Source organism: Loxodonta africana, chromosome 5 (assembly GCF_030014295.1).
Source record: "Loxodonta africana isolate mLoxAfr1 chromosome 5, mLoxAfr1.hap2, whole genome shotgun sequence".
NCBI classification, from domain to species: Eukaryota; Metazoa; Chordata; class Mammalia; order Proboscidea; family Elephantidae; genus Loxodonta; species Loxodonta africana.
The window spans coordinates 160,089,166-160,104,508 of record NC_087346.1 but is presented as its reverse complement, the minus strand read 5'-3'; the positions used below and the strand labels follow the sequence as shown (position 1 = coordinate 160,104,508).

The 15,343-nt window shown below is 56.6% G+C and overlaps 1 protein-coding gene across 2 annotated transcripts in view; it reads left to right on the top strand.

The window, feature by feature from the left end:
- Positions 1 to 5,863, top strand: part of TRMT44 (tRNA methyltransferase 44 homolog) — a 30,659-nt gene extending 24,796 nt beyond the window's left edge. The window contains exon 12 of one of the 2 annotated variants that reach the window (XR_010322175.1): positions 5,291 to 5,400. Coding sequence is in view for 1 of the 2 variants with exons in the window: in XM_003411331.4 (XP_003411379.2) it covers positions 5,291 to 5,553 (263 nt within the window). In the remaining variant the exon portion in view is untranslated. Of the gene's footprint in view, positions 1 to 5,290 lie in introns of both variants that reach the window. The other variant, XM_003411331.4, reaches the window with a different exon arrangement.
- Positions 5,864 to 15,343: the final 9,480 nt, after the last annotated feature.

Here is a 15,343-nt window from a genome sequence, read left to right as displayed (position 1 = left end):
ATGAAAAGTGAATCTTGTTAACTATCTCATGTTGATAAAAAGCGACACAAGGCTCATTTCCTGCTGTCCCATGTCTCCATCTCTGACAACAGCCGTCACGTGGCACTTTCTCTCCCTGAGGCTGACCGCCCGGGCTAGGCCACACCTCAGTTAAATGTTAGAGGACGCAGCCCTTCAGATCGACTGTCCAGTAGGCAGACGCCAGCCTGTGCTGGTTCTCTGTGCCCCCAGTGGGTTTTGTAATCTGCGAGATTGGCTCCAGAACTCACAGAAAGGGCTGTGCTTACCACGTTATTGTTGGGTGCCCTGGAGTCAATTCTGACTCAGCAACCCCGTGTGACAGAGAAGAACTGCTTCCTAGGTTTTCTAGACTGTAATCTTTACAGGAGCAGACTGCCGCTTCGTTCTCCTGCGGAGCAGCTGGTGGGTTCCAGCCACTGACCTTTCGGTTAGCAGCTGAGTGCTTAACCACTGCACCACCATGGTTCCTTGTACTTACAATAACCACTTTGTTACCCAATTAGGGTCTGTGCCCTGGAGCGGTCGAGCCAATGAAACACACCCCAAGTCAGAAAGAGTGAGAAAGCTTATTCAGGAGATGTGTGCATCACGGGGGACCCGGCAGCAACACTGTCTGTCTTTATGGAGTCCCGAAGTGCGGTTTTACATCAGGGCTTATATAGAATCTTACAAGGTTGTCGTTGTTAGGTGCCATCGAGTCAGTCCCAACTCACAGCGACCCTGTCTACCACAGAACGAAACGCTGCCCGGCCCTGTGCCGTCCTTACAGTTGTTGCTGTGCTTGAGCTCATTGTTGCACCCCCTGTGTCAGTCCACCTCATTGAGGGTCTTCCTCTTTTCCACTGACCCTGTACTCTGCCAAGCATGATGTCCTTCTCCAGGGACTGGTCCCTCCTGACAACATGTCCAAAGTATGTAAGATGCAGTCTCGCCATCCTTCCCTCTAAGGAGCATTCTGGCTGCACTTCTTCCAAGACAGAGTTGTTTGTTCTTTTGGCAGTCCGTGGTATATTCAGTATTCTTCGCCAACACCACAATTCACAGGCGTCAACTCTTCTTCCGTCTTCCTTATTTATTGTCCAGCTTTCACATGCATATGACGCGATTGAAAACACCATGGCTTGGGTCAGGCGCACCTTAGTCTTCAAGGTGGCATCTTTGCTCTTCAACACTTTAAAGAGGTCCTTTGCACCAGATTTGCCCAATGCAATGCGTCTTTTGATTTCTTGACTGCTGCTTCCATGGCTGTTGATTGTGGATCCAAGTAAAATGAAATCCTTGACAACTTCAATCATTTCTCCGTTTATCACGATGTTGCTCATTGGTCCAGTTGTGAGGATTTTTGTTTTCTTTATGTTGAGGTGTAATGCATAGTGAAGGCTGTGGTCTTTGATCTTCATCAGTAAGTGCTTCAGGTCCTCTTCACTTTCAGCAAGCAAGGTTGTGTCATCTGCATAACGCGGGTTGTTAATGAGTCTTTCTCCAATCCTGATGCCTTGTTCTTCATATAGTCCAGTTTCTCATATTATTTGCTTGGCATACAGATTGGACAGGTATGGTGAAAGGATACAACCCTGGCGCACACCTTTCCTGACTTTAAACCAATCAGCATCGCCTTATTCAGTCTGAACAACTGCCTGTTGATCTACGTAAAGGTTCGTCATCAGCATGATTAAGTGTTCTGGAATTCCAGAACACTGGAATTCTTCGCCATGTTATCCATAATTTGTTATGATCCACACAGTCGAATGCCTTTGCATACTCAATAAAACACAGGTAAACATCTTTCTGGTATTCTCTGCTTTCAGCCAGGATCCATCTGACCTCAGCAGTGATATCCCTGGTTCCGTGTCCTCTTCTGAAACCAGCCTGAATTTCTGGCACTTCCCTGTCGATATACTGCTGCAGCCACGTTTGAATGATCTTCAGCAAAATTTTGCTTGTGTGCGATATTAATGATATTGTTTGATAATTTCCCATAAATGGCGACTATACACATGGACCTCACCAGATGGAATACACAGAAATCAAATTGACTGCATCTGTGGAAAGAGACGATGGAAAATCTCAATATCATCAGTCAGAGCAAGGCCAGGGGCCGACTGTGGAACAGACCATCAATTGCTCATAAGCAAGTTCAAGCTGAAACTGAAGAAAATCAGAGCAAGTCCATGAGAGCCAAAATATGACCTTGAGTACATCCCACCTGAATTTAGAGACCATCTGAAGAATAGATTTAATGCATTGAACACTGGTGACCGAAGACCAGATGAGTTGTGGAATGACATCAAGGACATCATATATGAAGAAAGAAAGAGGTCACTGAAAAGACAGGAAAGAAAGAAAAGACCAAGGTGGATGTCAGAGGAGACTCTAAAACTTGCCCTCAAACGTCAAACAGCTAAAGCAAAAGGAAGAATTGATGAAGTAAAAGAACTGAACAGAAGATTTCAAAGGGCAGCTCTAGAAGACAAAGTATTATATGACATGTGCAAAGGGCTGCAGGTAGAAAACCAAAAGGGAAGAACATGCTCGGCGTTTCTCAAGCTGAGAGAACTGAAGAAAAAATTCAAGCCTTGAGTTGCAATACTGAAGGATTCTATGGGGAAAATATTAAACGACGCAGGAAACATCAAAAGGAATACACAGAGTCATTATACCAAAAAGAATTAGTCAGTGTTCAACCATTTCAAGAGGTAGCATATGATCAGGAACTGATGGTACAGAAAGAAGAAGTCCAAGGTGCTCTGAAGGGATTGGTGAAAAACAAGGCTCCAGGAATTGATGGAATATCAGTTGAGATGTTTCAACAAACAGATGCAGCGCTGGAGGTGGTCACTCGTCTATGCCAAGAAATATGGAAGACAGCTTCCTGGCCAACCGACTGGAGGAGATCCATATTTATGCCTGTTCCCAGGAAAGGTGATCCAACTGAATATGGAAATTATAGAACAATTAATATTTACAAGGGTTAGAAATATCTTTGTCGTCTGCAGATGGCCTGGCCGGAGGAGTTGTTAATCATAGGTAGTGACAGAAGCCTACGAGACTGCTCTTTATCAGGCAAAGACATACAGATCAGACACCTAGGCTCTGATTTTCCTGTGTTTGGGGGGGCGGGTGTGAGTCACAGAACAAAACAAAGCTACTGTGTCAGATCAAACAAAGAACAAAGGTATTAGTGTTAGAGCAAAACCAAGTCATTCACAGGTACGCCCAGGAGGAGGCAGGCAGAGGAGAGAGAAAACAAGTAGGTTCATCGTGGCGTTAGTTATGTCAAGCTCCCAGTCGTCCGTTTTGAAAAGGAGAAAACATCCTGGGGGGTACTGGGGTCACAGTGTAATCACCAAAGGATACACACAGGTCTTGCTCTGGGAGAATTGCAGGCCTGAGTCTAATATTGTCCCCAGGGACATGCCACAGCTACCAGCCTTCAGGAGGTCCAGCCCCTTCCCTGTCAGGGCCTCTTATCAGCTGTGGGGCCTCAGCACAGGTGCCCCTCCCTCCCTTCCTGTCTGCCAGGTGTGGTCCCTGGGCCTCCTGGCTGTTTTGGAAAACAAAGGCACCTTGATTCCTGGCAAATTCCAAGGGTTGTTTTCAGGAACCAGAGACAAAAGACCAAATGGAGTTCTTGGACACAGGCGCTGGCTCCTTGCACGGTTTGTCGGTTTGTCGGGTGGGGACAGCAGCACTGAGGTCTGGCTGCTCTCCCATGGAGGGTTTCCCAGGTGGCCGGTTGGGTCCTCCCCAACCTGTTGTCTTCACGCTGTACCAGTAGGTGCTGCTGTGGAGATGTCTAGGGGAGAGGAAGGCCCTTAACCTGGTGTTTCAGGTGAAGGAAATAAGCCTGGCATTCCTGGGCAGGCTCCCGGAGGGCACACAGAAGTCCCTGTCATGTTTTGGGCAAGGGTGCCTCTGCGACTGTCCTCTGGTCCAGGACAAACACTGGCCAACGACGGACAGGCTGGTCACACTGCACACAGGGCTGACTTCAAAGGGAAGTCCAGCTTTGGTCCCTGCAGCGTCGTGTTCTCATGTGCCTTCGGGGACTGGTCTGTTTAACAGGGGCCCTTTGTTCCCCTGGACCTCCCGTCTCTGGGCTGGCAGCTCCGCGTTGCCAGTGGAAACCAGGAGGATGTGGTTGCTTTGGCTTCTTTGCTCACAGAGCCGTTGGCTCCTCAGAGTGAACATGCCAGGGAGAGGCCCCGGGTGCCTGCCCCAGCTGCTTGGCCAAATCGGGGCAGCCGTACTCGGGGCTCCTTGTTTTCTGTGTGTGAGCCTGAGGACATGGCCCTGAAAGACTCGTACAGCAGCCCAAACGTTTCCCAGCAGTCTGCCCAGATCAGGGCCCACCGCGATGGTTCCCACGCCCTGCTCCCAGCTCCTTGCCATCTCTCTCTCCTCCCTGTGCCACCTCAGCCTCTGTCCTGGCTCATGTCCTGCATCTTGTCATTGTTGTAGCCTTGCTCTCAGGCACGGAGCTCCCCACCACCTCCTCCAGTGTGGGCGCACTCCTCCCAAAAGCTCCCCAACCCCGGGGCCTTGAGGCCCCTGAGCCCACCCTTCCTCGGACCTCACCCCCACTCCGTCTTCTCTCTGTGCTGGCTTAGGCCCATGTCGCGTGTGCCCCAATCCTTCCCCGTCCTCCCTGGCCAGCCCCGCCCTGGTCACAGTCACACGTCCCTGCTCCGCACGTCTACTCACCGCCCAGCTCCTCGCACACCACGCAGGGCCATGTAGGGGTGCACTCAGAGCACAGAGAACAGCAGGGGCTGTGGGAGGCAGGTTTGTAGTAACAAGTAGGTGGGGTGGCCTAGTTCCTGTGGGAGGCGGTAATGGGATTGTTTGGACAGCCGAGCAGCCGCAGGGACTGAAGCTCATCAGGTCGAGGACAGGGTGTAGCTGGCTGGCTGGTAGGGGGCCGGCCAGGTGAGTGAGGTGCATCTGATGAGAACAGGGGAGCTCGTGGATGAGCCTTGGGGATCCTGGGAGGCAACACAGGATCACTAAGGGCACCGGGGTTGGCATTTGCTGTTGCTTCTGCCCAGGCTCCACAAGCTGCTCCTCACCTCTGGAGCCTCAGCTGACCCCCAGGGCCTCCCTGTTTCCGTCTGGCCTGGAATCTTGTCACAGTACTTGGCATTCCCTCCTGCTAGAAGCCGGCATGTGGTCTGTCCCCAGCCCAGAGCCTTCCACACTACCGGCACTTCCCAGGTTGTTGACTTGGCACACCGGCTGACTTGCTGGCTGTCTCCTGTGTCACCCGCAGTTTTGAACGGGCGCGTCTGCCTCCGCGACTGGAGAGAGGAGCAGCTGCAGAGGAAGACACGGCCAGAGCTCAGGCGGGGGCCTGGTACTGAGGCCTTCAAGACCCGACCCTGCTGGTTCTTCATGCACCACCCCGACGGCTGCGCCCTGCCTGCTGCTAGCTGCCCATTCGCGCACGGGCCTGGGGAGCTGCAACCCGCCCAGAGCACAAGGAGGGCCCAGCAGCTGCTGCAGCCTGTGGCCACCACGCCTGTCGAGGCCTGACTGTGGCCAAGAGAAGAGACTGAGCAGCCTTCCAGTGGCCACAGTCCCCAGTTGTTTTCCCTGTGTGCTAGGACCCATTCTAAGCATTTCATGTCACTGACATGTGAGGTGTCTCCACTTTACAGATGATGACACTGAGGCACCGCGATCACTGTCACTTGTCCAAGGTGGCCCACACTCCTGCCCTTCCTCATCTTCCTTTCCCTGGATGGCCTGGCCTTGGGACAGTGGGGAAGACTGAACTTGGAATGGCTCAGAACAGGGTCGGCACTTTCATTTCATTTCTCACGGAATAAAGCTTCACGTCTGTCTGTGGTGCTCCTGTTTGCACAGTGACCCACATGCTGTCCGTCATCTGCTCCAGAGGAGAAGGATCTGGGGGTGAAGGGCCAGGCCTTCTGCTCTGCCAGCCACCGCCTTCGGAGGCAGCATCCTGGGTGGGGCCTGAGGCTGGGCAGGCCAAGAAGGGAGAGGGGCCCCAAACGGAGGGAGGAGAAGAAAGATGGTGACCCCAAGTGCTGATGTAACCACGTACCACAGACTTAACCAAAACCAAACCCGCTGCAATGGAGTTGATTATGACTCACAGCAGCCCCACAGGACAGAGTAGATCTGCCCCGTAGGGTCTCCAAGAAGCCCCTGGTGGATTCCAACTGCTGACCTTTTGTTAGCAGCCTAAGCTCCTAACCACAGTGCCACCAGGTCTCCACCACAAACTTAGTGGCTTAAAACAGCAGAAACTGGCCTCTTCTCTATGGGGCAGACTGGCTGGGTACACGCTGCAGTGGGCTAAGCAGGAGGAGACGGGACGGGGAATGGAGGAAGGGCCTGGGGTCGATCCTGTGGGTCTGGGGGCGTTGGAGGCCACTGGGCTCCTTTGTGTTAGAAGAGCTGCCCCACCTCACTGCCTGGGCAGGGAGCAGAAGGGGCTGGGAGCCGCGAGGAGGCGATGGGTAAGCAGAGACCCCCAGACAGGCAGGGCGAGCTGGAGACCATTTGAGAGGGGTCCTGGAGCAGAGAACAGAGGGAGGAGACAGAAACCCAAGGGGAGGGGAGAGCTCAGTGCCCATGGGCACCAGAAGGTGGCTGTCAGCTGGGTCGGGGTCATCTGAGCTGTCCGTGGGAATTAAGGCCTTGGGGGCAGGCAGCTCCATAGAGTGTGCCAAGGGCAGGTGAGGCTCAGGACAGCCTGAGGAGGGAACTGTATCCCACGTCCTCGGCAGATGGCAGTAAAAGCCCCCGGTCGGGCAGCTCCGTGCGGTGGGCCGTGGGCTGGTGAGGCTCAGGACAGCCTGAGGAGGGAACTGTATCCCACGTCCTCGGCAGATGGCAGTAAAAGCCCCAGGTCGGGCAGCTCCGTGGAGTGGGCCATGGGCTGGTGAGGCTCAGGACGGCCTGAGGAGGGAACCAGGTCCCAGGTCGTCAGCAGACAGTGAAAGCCTTAGGTGGGGCAGCTCCATGGAGTGGACAGAGGGTGAGTGAGGCTCAGGACAGGCAACTGTGACCCACATCCTCGGCAGGTGGCAGACAGCCCCAGGTGAGGCTGTGATGTCGTCTCTGGCCTCCAGGTGTCACCCAGGCCCCACCAGTGAAACCTTCTGGGCCCGCCTCCGCCGCCCCCCACACACACCTCCCTGCCCCAGTGTTGTTAGAGACCTTGCCTCATGGCCTAGCCGGGTGGGAGCCATTTAGAAGGGGCTCAGGGTCCCCCAAGCAGTAACCCAAAGCCGATAGCTCGCAGTGTCCTGGGACCGTGCCCCCAGCCACTGCGAACTGCAAGATCCTGCCCCAGCTCTGGCCTGTAATGACAGGACTGTCAGGGTCACCTCCTGGCTCCCACAACCCCCACCACCACCCCGAACACTTGCCCAGTGGCTTCCCTGGGGCCCCACACAGGGCACAGCAGATACCTAGGCTGCAGGGACTCTATGAGGGAGAGGTGGGGGTGCACACCCAGCTTCTCGGGGCGTGAGGCCAGGCCCCACCACTCGTGGAGCTATAACTGGGGGGCCGGTACCCTTTCACACTGTGGACACTCAGCCTGGCCCCTGGCCGCCTCTAAAGGGGATGCTGGTCCCGCTTCGATCCTGGGTAGGACCCAGATCCCAGGGCAGGGACCCTGCTCACCCAGCAAGTGTGCTCATTTGCAGTTCTATGGATGTAAGTCACAGAAACCAATTCCACCTTCAGCCAAGAAAAAAAAGGAAAGTCATTAACAGGGCTGTCACCAAGCCCATAGTCAGGGCTGTGGCCACAACTCAGAGCCTTCTAGAAGCAGGCATCTGGCAGCCCTTGGGCACAGCTGCTTGCCTGTGCTCCTCCCGGATTCTGCCTCGTTCTCTTGGGCCTAGGGGGTGACATGGCGGGGTCAGTCACTGCCAGTGACCCCGGGGTTCTAGATGACCATTCAGCCCCTGACAGACTCCTCCTTCCTAGTCCAGGCTCCTTGGGTTCTCTCCGGTGAAGATGAGTGGGGGAGGGAGCCCACCCTGGCTGCTCCTGGGAACACAGCTCTGGAGGGTAAGTGCTGGGGGGCGTTGTGAGGGGTTTGGGGTCCCACAGGTCCAGGACGGGCCATGGAAGCTGGTGTGGCTGCCACCTTCCAGGCCCGAGAATCTAGACTCAGGCCAGATGGGGGTGGAGGTGGGCCTGGTTGGAAAGCTCTGCTGCGAGAACTCCAGCCAGGACGGCTCTGCTGACGGGCTGGGCGAGGCTGGACAGAGCAAGCGCAGTTCTCTGGAGCCAGGCGGCTTGGCTCCAGGAACCCTGAGCAGGGCCTCCAGCCGGGAAGGCCCCAGGCAGCTGCATCCTGCCCCAGCCGGCCTTGGAGGCAGGACCCCACGCTAGGACCGTGCCACTGCCTCCTGGGGGGCTGAGGCTGAGCAGGAACGTCCTGGGCTGGCAGGGACCCAAGCATGGAGCTGAGCTCAAGGTTAAGTCAGGTTACCTCCCATCTGAGTGCAGAGCAGACCTGCTGGGAGCCTGCAGTTGGCCCCAGTGGTCCATGCCTCCCTCAGGCGTGGGTGGCTCAGCGGGGGCTTCCACTTCGTTTCTAGGGGAATCGAGGCCTGACAAGGGACAGGACGCCCTAGTCCAGGCCACTCCTGGGAGGAATACCTTCTCCTTTAACCACTGCTGTCGAAACTGCCCCTGGCCACCTGGAGCTTGGTGATGTCCCCCTGGAAAGCAGGTCTCGGCCAGCACCAGGGGTCCCTATAAAAGTGAGGTTATGTGAAGAGCCTGTCACCTCAGCCTCACTGTTGTCAGGAGCACCCATGGTCCCTGTAAAAGTGGGGGTGCAGGAGGCCCATTACCCCACCTCCCTGTGTCGTCAGGAGCACTGGGGGTCCCCGTAAAAGTGGAGGTGCAGGGGAGCCCTTCACCGCACCTTCCTGTGTCTTCAGGAGTTGGACATGCCTGGTTCGAGCTGGCACTGCAATTTGTGTGACCCTGGGCCAGTGCCTTACCCTCTGCGTCTGAGTTCTCATCAGTAGAAAGGGGTGACAATGATGACACCCACCCCATGGGGCTGTGAAATGGAACATATGTTACCATCTTCCCCTTGGAATGACCTCAGGCACTTACTTGGGTGGTCTGTGTCTGCTGGCAGCACCAGGCCGTCTCTGGGCCCCTTTTGAACTCTGTTGTGGATAGAGTTGTGTCCCCCAAAGAGAAAAGTGGAAGTCCAGACCCCTGTACCTGTGGTCTGGCCCTTTGGAAACAGGGGTTTTTGTACGTTAATGAGGCCATACCGGAGCAGGATGGGTCCCTGAGCTGGAAGCCTGGGGCAGGGTGGCTGTGGGTGATTCAGACGGTTCTGTTGCGGGTGAGCTCTGAGTCCTGGCTTGAGGAGGCCTGTGAGTCCCAGGACCCTTGGGGAAACCGTGTGTCACTTCCTGCGTGTTTAGATCCGTGCTTTTCAGGTTATCGGTGGGAAGGAATGTTGTTTAAGAATTTCCAGCCTGTCACAGACCAACATTTTGTAAAATACAGTGAAGATAAACCGCTTAAAAAATGTGAGTAAAAGGTAGGCATTCAAAAGACAAGCGCAGAAACAACCCAAGGGCCCACCAACAAATCAATGGGCAAATAAAATGTCACCCATCCATGCGATGGAATATTGCTCAGCCACGAAAACGATTGGAGCCGTGGTACATGCTGCAATGTCGAGGAGCCTGGAAGACACGATGCTGAGTGAAATTAGACACAAGAAGACAAATATCAAATGATCCCACTTATATCCAGGATAGGAGACCTTCGTGGTTGCCAGGGCCTGGGGGGAGGGAGTGGGGAGCTATTGCTTAAGACGCGCTGAGTGTCTGTCTGGGGGTGGGGGAGGGAGGGGGTGGTACATTTCCGGAAACAGCGGTGATAGTTGCACAACATTGCACACTTGAAAATGATTAAGATAGCAAATTTTACTTGTGTGTATTTTACCACAAATAAAAAAAGGACAAGCACATTTTTATTATTACCATAAGATTTAACAATAGACATAAAGTGACTCTGTCAAATTGCCGTTACAGCGTCTAGTGCTTACTTCTGCTTTCTGCACAGTGGTTTGCAGATGGCCTGGTCGCCAGGACCTCACTTGGACTCTCCTGGACAGCTGATGCAACCTCAGGATGGCCTTTTGACCCTCGGTGCCGGAGGGGGTATCCTGGGGCTGAGAGGGCGAAGCCTGGTGGTCCTGCTGGAGCACAGGCACAGGGCCAGCTCAAGCTACTCAGGTGCCGGCTCTAGGGGAAGGCTTTCTCTCTGTCAGTTCTGGAGAAAGGTCCTTGTCTATTTTCAGCTTCTGTTCCTCCGTTCCTTCGTGTTCTTTGTCTTCCCCCATGTGTGCTTGCTTGCTTCTGTAGCTAATCAGCTCATTCTATACTCAAAAGTGATTGGTTTAAAACACACCCTACACTGATACGGCCTCATTAACACAACAAAGAAAACCCTATTCACAAATGGGATTACATCCACAGGTGTAGGGGTTAAGGATTTACAACACATGTTTTGGGGAACACAATTCAATCCGTAACTGCTGTCCAGGCCAGAGTGAGCCCTGAGAGATGGGTGGAGGTCACAGGCAGAGCAGGGAGGCTGTCGCTGAGGACAAGGAAAATGGTTGGGAGTGGGCAGCTTCCACACTAGGGCTTCCTGGGAAGGAATGCTTAACTTTGGGGAGGTGGTCTCACTTGGCTTGTGTGCAGAGTCAGACAGAGAAGGCAGTTTGAAATTCTTACCCTCATACGTTGTCATGTCTTTAGTATCCTTAACCTTCTGAGAAAGTTTCATGCTTCTCTATGACTTTGGCAGGAGGGTCACAGAAAGAAAGGAGTGGGGAGTAAAGAGAAGTGGAGTTTGCTCCTCTTTCCCTCGGATACCCCTTGAGCATCATACCAGCAGCAACAGCATATCCAGAAGAGGGCTGGACGGCTGCCTGTGAGTCCCAGGCCATGAGCAGAAAGCCATTGAGCAGCCTGGCAAAACTGACAGGGGCATGGGGAACACAGGCGAGAGACCCATCTCAGGAAGAGAAGCAGTGGTTCAAGGGCATGGATGGATCAGTGAACTTGCCCATGTTTGCAAATACTCAAGAAGGAGGATAAAGCTGACACTTGAGGCACATTAATAGCAGCTACAATTTCTTGTATTGTCTCATTCAATGCTCATGAAAATACTGCAAAGAGAGACAATTACGTCCAGAAACTGAGGCTGAGAAGTGAGCTGACTTGACTAATGCTACACAGCAGGTAAGCATCAAATGCTGGTTTAACCTGGGCTTGTCAGGCTCTTCCCAATGCACTGTCTTTCATAGCAGCTAAGTACAAGGCACAAATCCTGGCATGTACAGCTGAGACTGAGCTGTGTCTGCTTATGCTTTTCTCCCTTTCCAGCTCCAGGCCGAGCTCCATGAACATAGGGATTGTCTTTCTTGCTCACCACTGAATCCCTGGTGTCTCTAGTGGGTCTTGCCCGTAGTAGGTGATCAATGTTTGTAGGATGAATGAATGAATGCATTTGTGAGGAGATAGTGTCTCTCCTCCCATTTATCCACTCACCTGTCCACCACCCACCCACTTGTCCACACACCCACCCATGTACCCATTCATAGGTTCACCCATCCATCCATCCACGAATCTACTCATCTTTTGTTCATCCATCCATCCGTCCATCCATCCACCCACCCACCCATTCATCCACCCACCCATCCATCCATGAATCTACTCATCTTTTGTTCATCCATCCATCCATCTACCTATCCATTCACCTATTCACCCAGAGGACAGGTGCCTCCAGGACACAATTTCCAATGTCTCTTGGTTCAGTGGTTCATCTGAAAATTTATTTGAAATGCATTTCTGTCTGGTGATGACCATGTTGGTCAAGGCCAGAACCTTGTGAGGCCTCTGCCTCTTCCAGCATCTGGGTGGGGACACAGAGAGGGAACTGGAGTGAAGGGCAGACCATTTGGAAGGGAAGTATGGTAAAGACAGTGGTGGGAGGCATGCCTCTGACACTGTTCCCTGCTGCCAGCAGCTCTGATGCTGGACTTTGGTGTGAGACTGCCCACTACACGTGAGTCCTCATTTGAGAACCATCACAGGCCAGGAGAGCCTAGCTCCATGTCCCCTCACACTGTGGGGAGGGGGGCCCCCTTTAAGGACCCATCCATCCATCTTCAGCCCCAGGAGGCTGTGGCTGGGGCAGGGAAGGGTGTGCAGGGTAAAGGGGACTGGCTCTGGGTCAGACACACCTGGCTTCACACCTGGCCTTGCCCACCCACCTGCTGAGCAGCCTGGGCTGGACCTGCCCTGCCCTCCATTGCTCTGAGTGGCCCACCCACCCACTGAGCAGCCTGGGCTGGACCTGCCCTGCCCTCACTTGCCCTGACTGGCCCACCCCCCCACTGAGTAGCCTGGGCTGGACCTGCCTGCCCTCACTTGCCCTGAGTGGCCCACCCCCGCACTGAGTAGCCTGGGCTGGACCTGCCCTGCCCTGCCCTTGCCCTGAGTGGCCCACCCCCCCCACTGAGTAGCCTGGGCTGGACCTGCCCTGCCCTCACTTGCTCTGAGTGGCCCACCCACCCACTGAGTAGCCTGGGCTGGACCTGCCTGCCCTCACTTGCCCTGAGTGGCCCACCCCCGCACTGAGTAGCCTGGGCTGGACCTGCCCTGCCCTTGCCCTGAGTGGCCCACCCCCCCCACTGAGTAGCCTGGGCTGGACCTGCCCTGCCCTCACTTGCTCTGAGTGGCCCACCCACCCACCAAGCAGCCTGGGCTGGACCTGCCCTGCCCTCACTTGCTCTGAGTGGCCCACCCACCCACTGAGCAGCCTGGGCTGGACCTGCCCTGCCCTCACTTGCCCTGAGTGGCCCACCCCCCCACTGAGTAGCCTGGGCTGGACCTGCCCTGCCCTCACTTGCCCTGAGTGGCCCACCCCCCACACTGAGCAGCCTGGGCTGGACCTGCCCTGCCCTTGCCCTGAGTGGCCCACCCCCCACACTGAGCAGCCTGGGCTGGACCTGCCCTGCCCTCACTTGCCCTGAGTGGCCCACCCACCCACCAAGCAGCCTGGGCTGGACCTGCCCTGCCCTCACTTGCCCTGAGTGGCCCACCCCCGCACTGAGTAGCCTGGGCTGGACCTGCCTGCCCTCACTTGCCCTGAGTGGCCCACCCCTCCACTGAGTAGCCTGGGCTGGACCTGCCCTGCCCTTGCCCTGAGTGCCCCCCCCCCCAACTGAGTAGCCTAGGTTGGACCTGCCCTGCCCTCACTTGCTCTGAGTGGCCCACCCACCCACCAAGCAGCCTGGGCTGGACCTGCCCTGCCCTCACTTGCTCTGAGTGGCCCACCCACCCACCAAGCAGCCTGGGCTGGACCTGCCCTGCCCTTGCCCTGAGTGGCCCACCCCCCACACTGAGCAGCCTGGGCTGGACCTGCCCTGCCCTCACTTGCCCTGAGTGGCCCACCCCCCACACTGAGCAGCCTGGGCTGGACCTGCCCTGCCCTCACTTGCCCTGAGTGGCCCACCCACCCACCAAGCAGCCTGGGCTGGACCTGCCCTGCCCTCACTTGCCCTGAGTGGCCCACCCACCCACCAAGCAGCCTGGGCTGGACCTGCCCTGCCCTCACTTGCCCTGAGTGGCCCACCCACCCACCAAGCAGCCTGGGCTGGACCTGCCCTGCCCTCACTTGCCCTGAGTGGCCCACCCACCAACCAAGCAGCCTGGGCTGGACCTGCCCTGCCCTCACTTGCCCTGAGTGGCCCACCCACCCACCAAGCAGCCTGGGCTGGACCTGCCCTGCCCTCACTTGCCCTGAGTGGCCAACCCACCCACCAAGCAGCCTGGGCTGGACCTGCCCTGCCCTCACTTGCCCTGAGTGGCCCACCCACCCACTGAGCAGCCTGGGCTAGACCTGCCCTGCCCTCACTTGCCCTGAGTGGCCCACCCCCACACTGAGCAGCCTGGGCTAGAACTGCCCTGCCCTTGCCCTGAGTGGCCCACCCCCACACTGAGCAGCCTGGGCTGGACCTGCCCTGCCCTTGCCCTGAGTGGCCCACCCCCACACTGAGCAGCCTGGGCTGGACCTGCCCTGCCCTCACTTGCTCTGAGTGGCCCACCCCCACACTGAGCAGCCTGGGCTGGACCTGCCCTGCCCTTGCTCTGAGTGGCCCACCCACCCACTGAGCAGCCTGGGCTGGACCTGCCCTGCGCTCGCTTGCCCTGAGTGGCCCACCCACCCACTGAGCAGCCTGGGCTGGACCTGCCCTGCGCTCGCTTGCTCTGAGTGGGGTTCAGTGCAGCAGCACCCCTCCCCCTCCAGCATTGCAACAAGGAGGTTGGGCTGTAGCTGCCACTGCTCAGGGGCTTTGGGGTGGAAGCCCTGTGCAGTCTGTGTATCCTCAGCCCAGCAGGGGGAAGAGGGCAGGTCTAAGGCCCACCGCCCTGTCCGGGGTCCTGTCTGCCCCCTCTCCAGCCCCTGTTCCCAGGAATCCTGGCAGCACCCCCTACTGGCACCTGTGGCTGAGGAGGGCTGACAGCTGGGCACACACAGCTTCCTCCTGCCTGGGCTCTTTGTGGCTGGGTCCTCTAGCACCCCCGAGGTGGCCCAGGGAGAGGCCACGTCAGCAGCAGGCCAGTTGGAGGTGGCCTGGTTCCCTGGGTTTCCACGAGGCCCAGATTTCTGGCCAGAGCTGCCAGGAGGGTGGGGCGGGGGCCTATGTCTTCTGCTCCACGGAGAAGGAAAGTCGACTTCCAGGAACTGACTCCAGGAACCTTTGACTTGGAGCGCCCTCTGTTGCACTGATGTTTCTCTGGCGCTGAGCCTGTAGCCTGGCTGGGGCTGGGTGTGAGGGCGGAACAGCGGAATGGAGGGGACCGGCGGGGCAGAGGGGACCAGCGAAGCACGTGAGCCCTTCACCCAGTGACCACTGGCTGGTTAACCCGCTGAGGAACCAAGGCTCCCTGGATGCCGGCTGCCAAGTCGGAAGTGGCCCAGAGGACCTCAGGAGAGCCCCTCATGGCCAGTGTGGCTCTCCCCATGGCGCAGTCCTGGACAAGGTGTTTCTGGGGCACCTCAGGCGGGGCAGGGTGAGGAAGGAGGCAGGGGACGAGGCCGTTGCATCATCCAGTGTCCCCCCCTCCACTCTGGCAGCCTGCGTGTGGGCTGGCGCAGACCCTGCCGTGGTGGCTTGTGTCCTGAAACCCTGCTTTCTGTCCTGGTGTCAGCCCAGCGAGCAGTGGGGACCCAGCTGTGTCTCGGGCTGTCTCCCACCTGGTCAGCAATACCCTCCCTG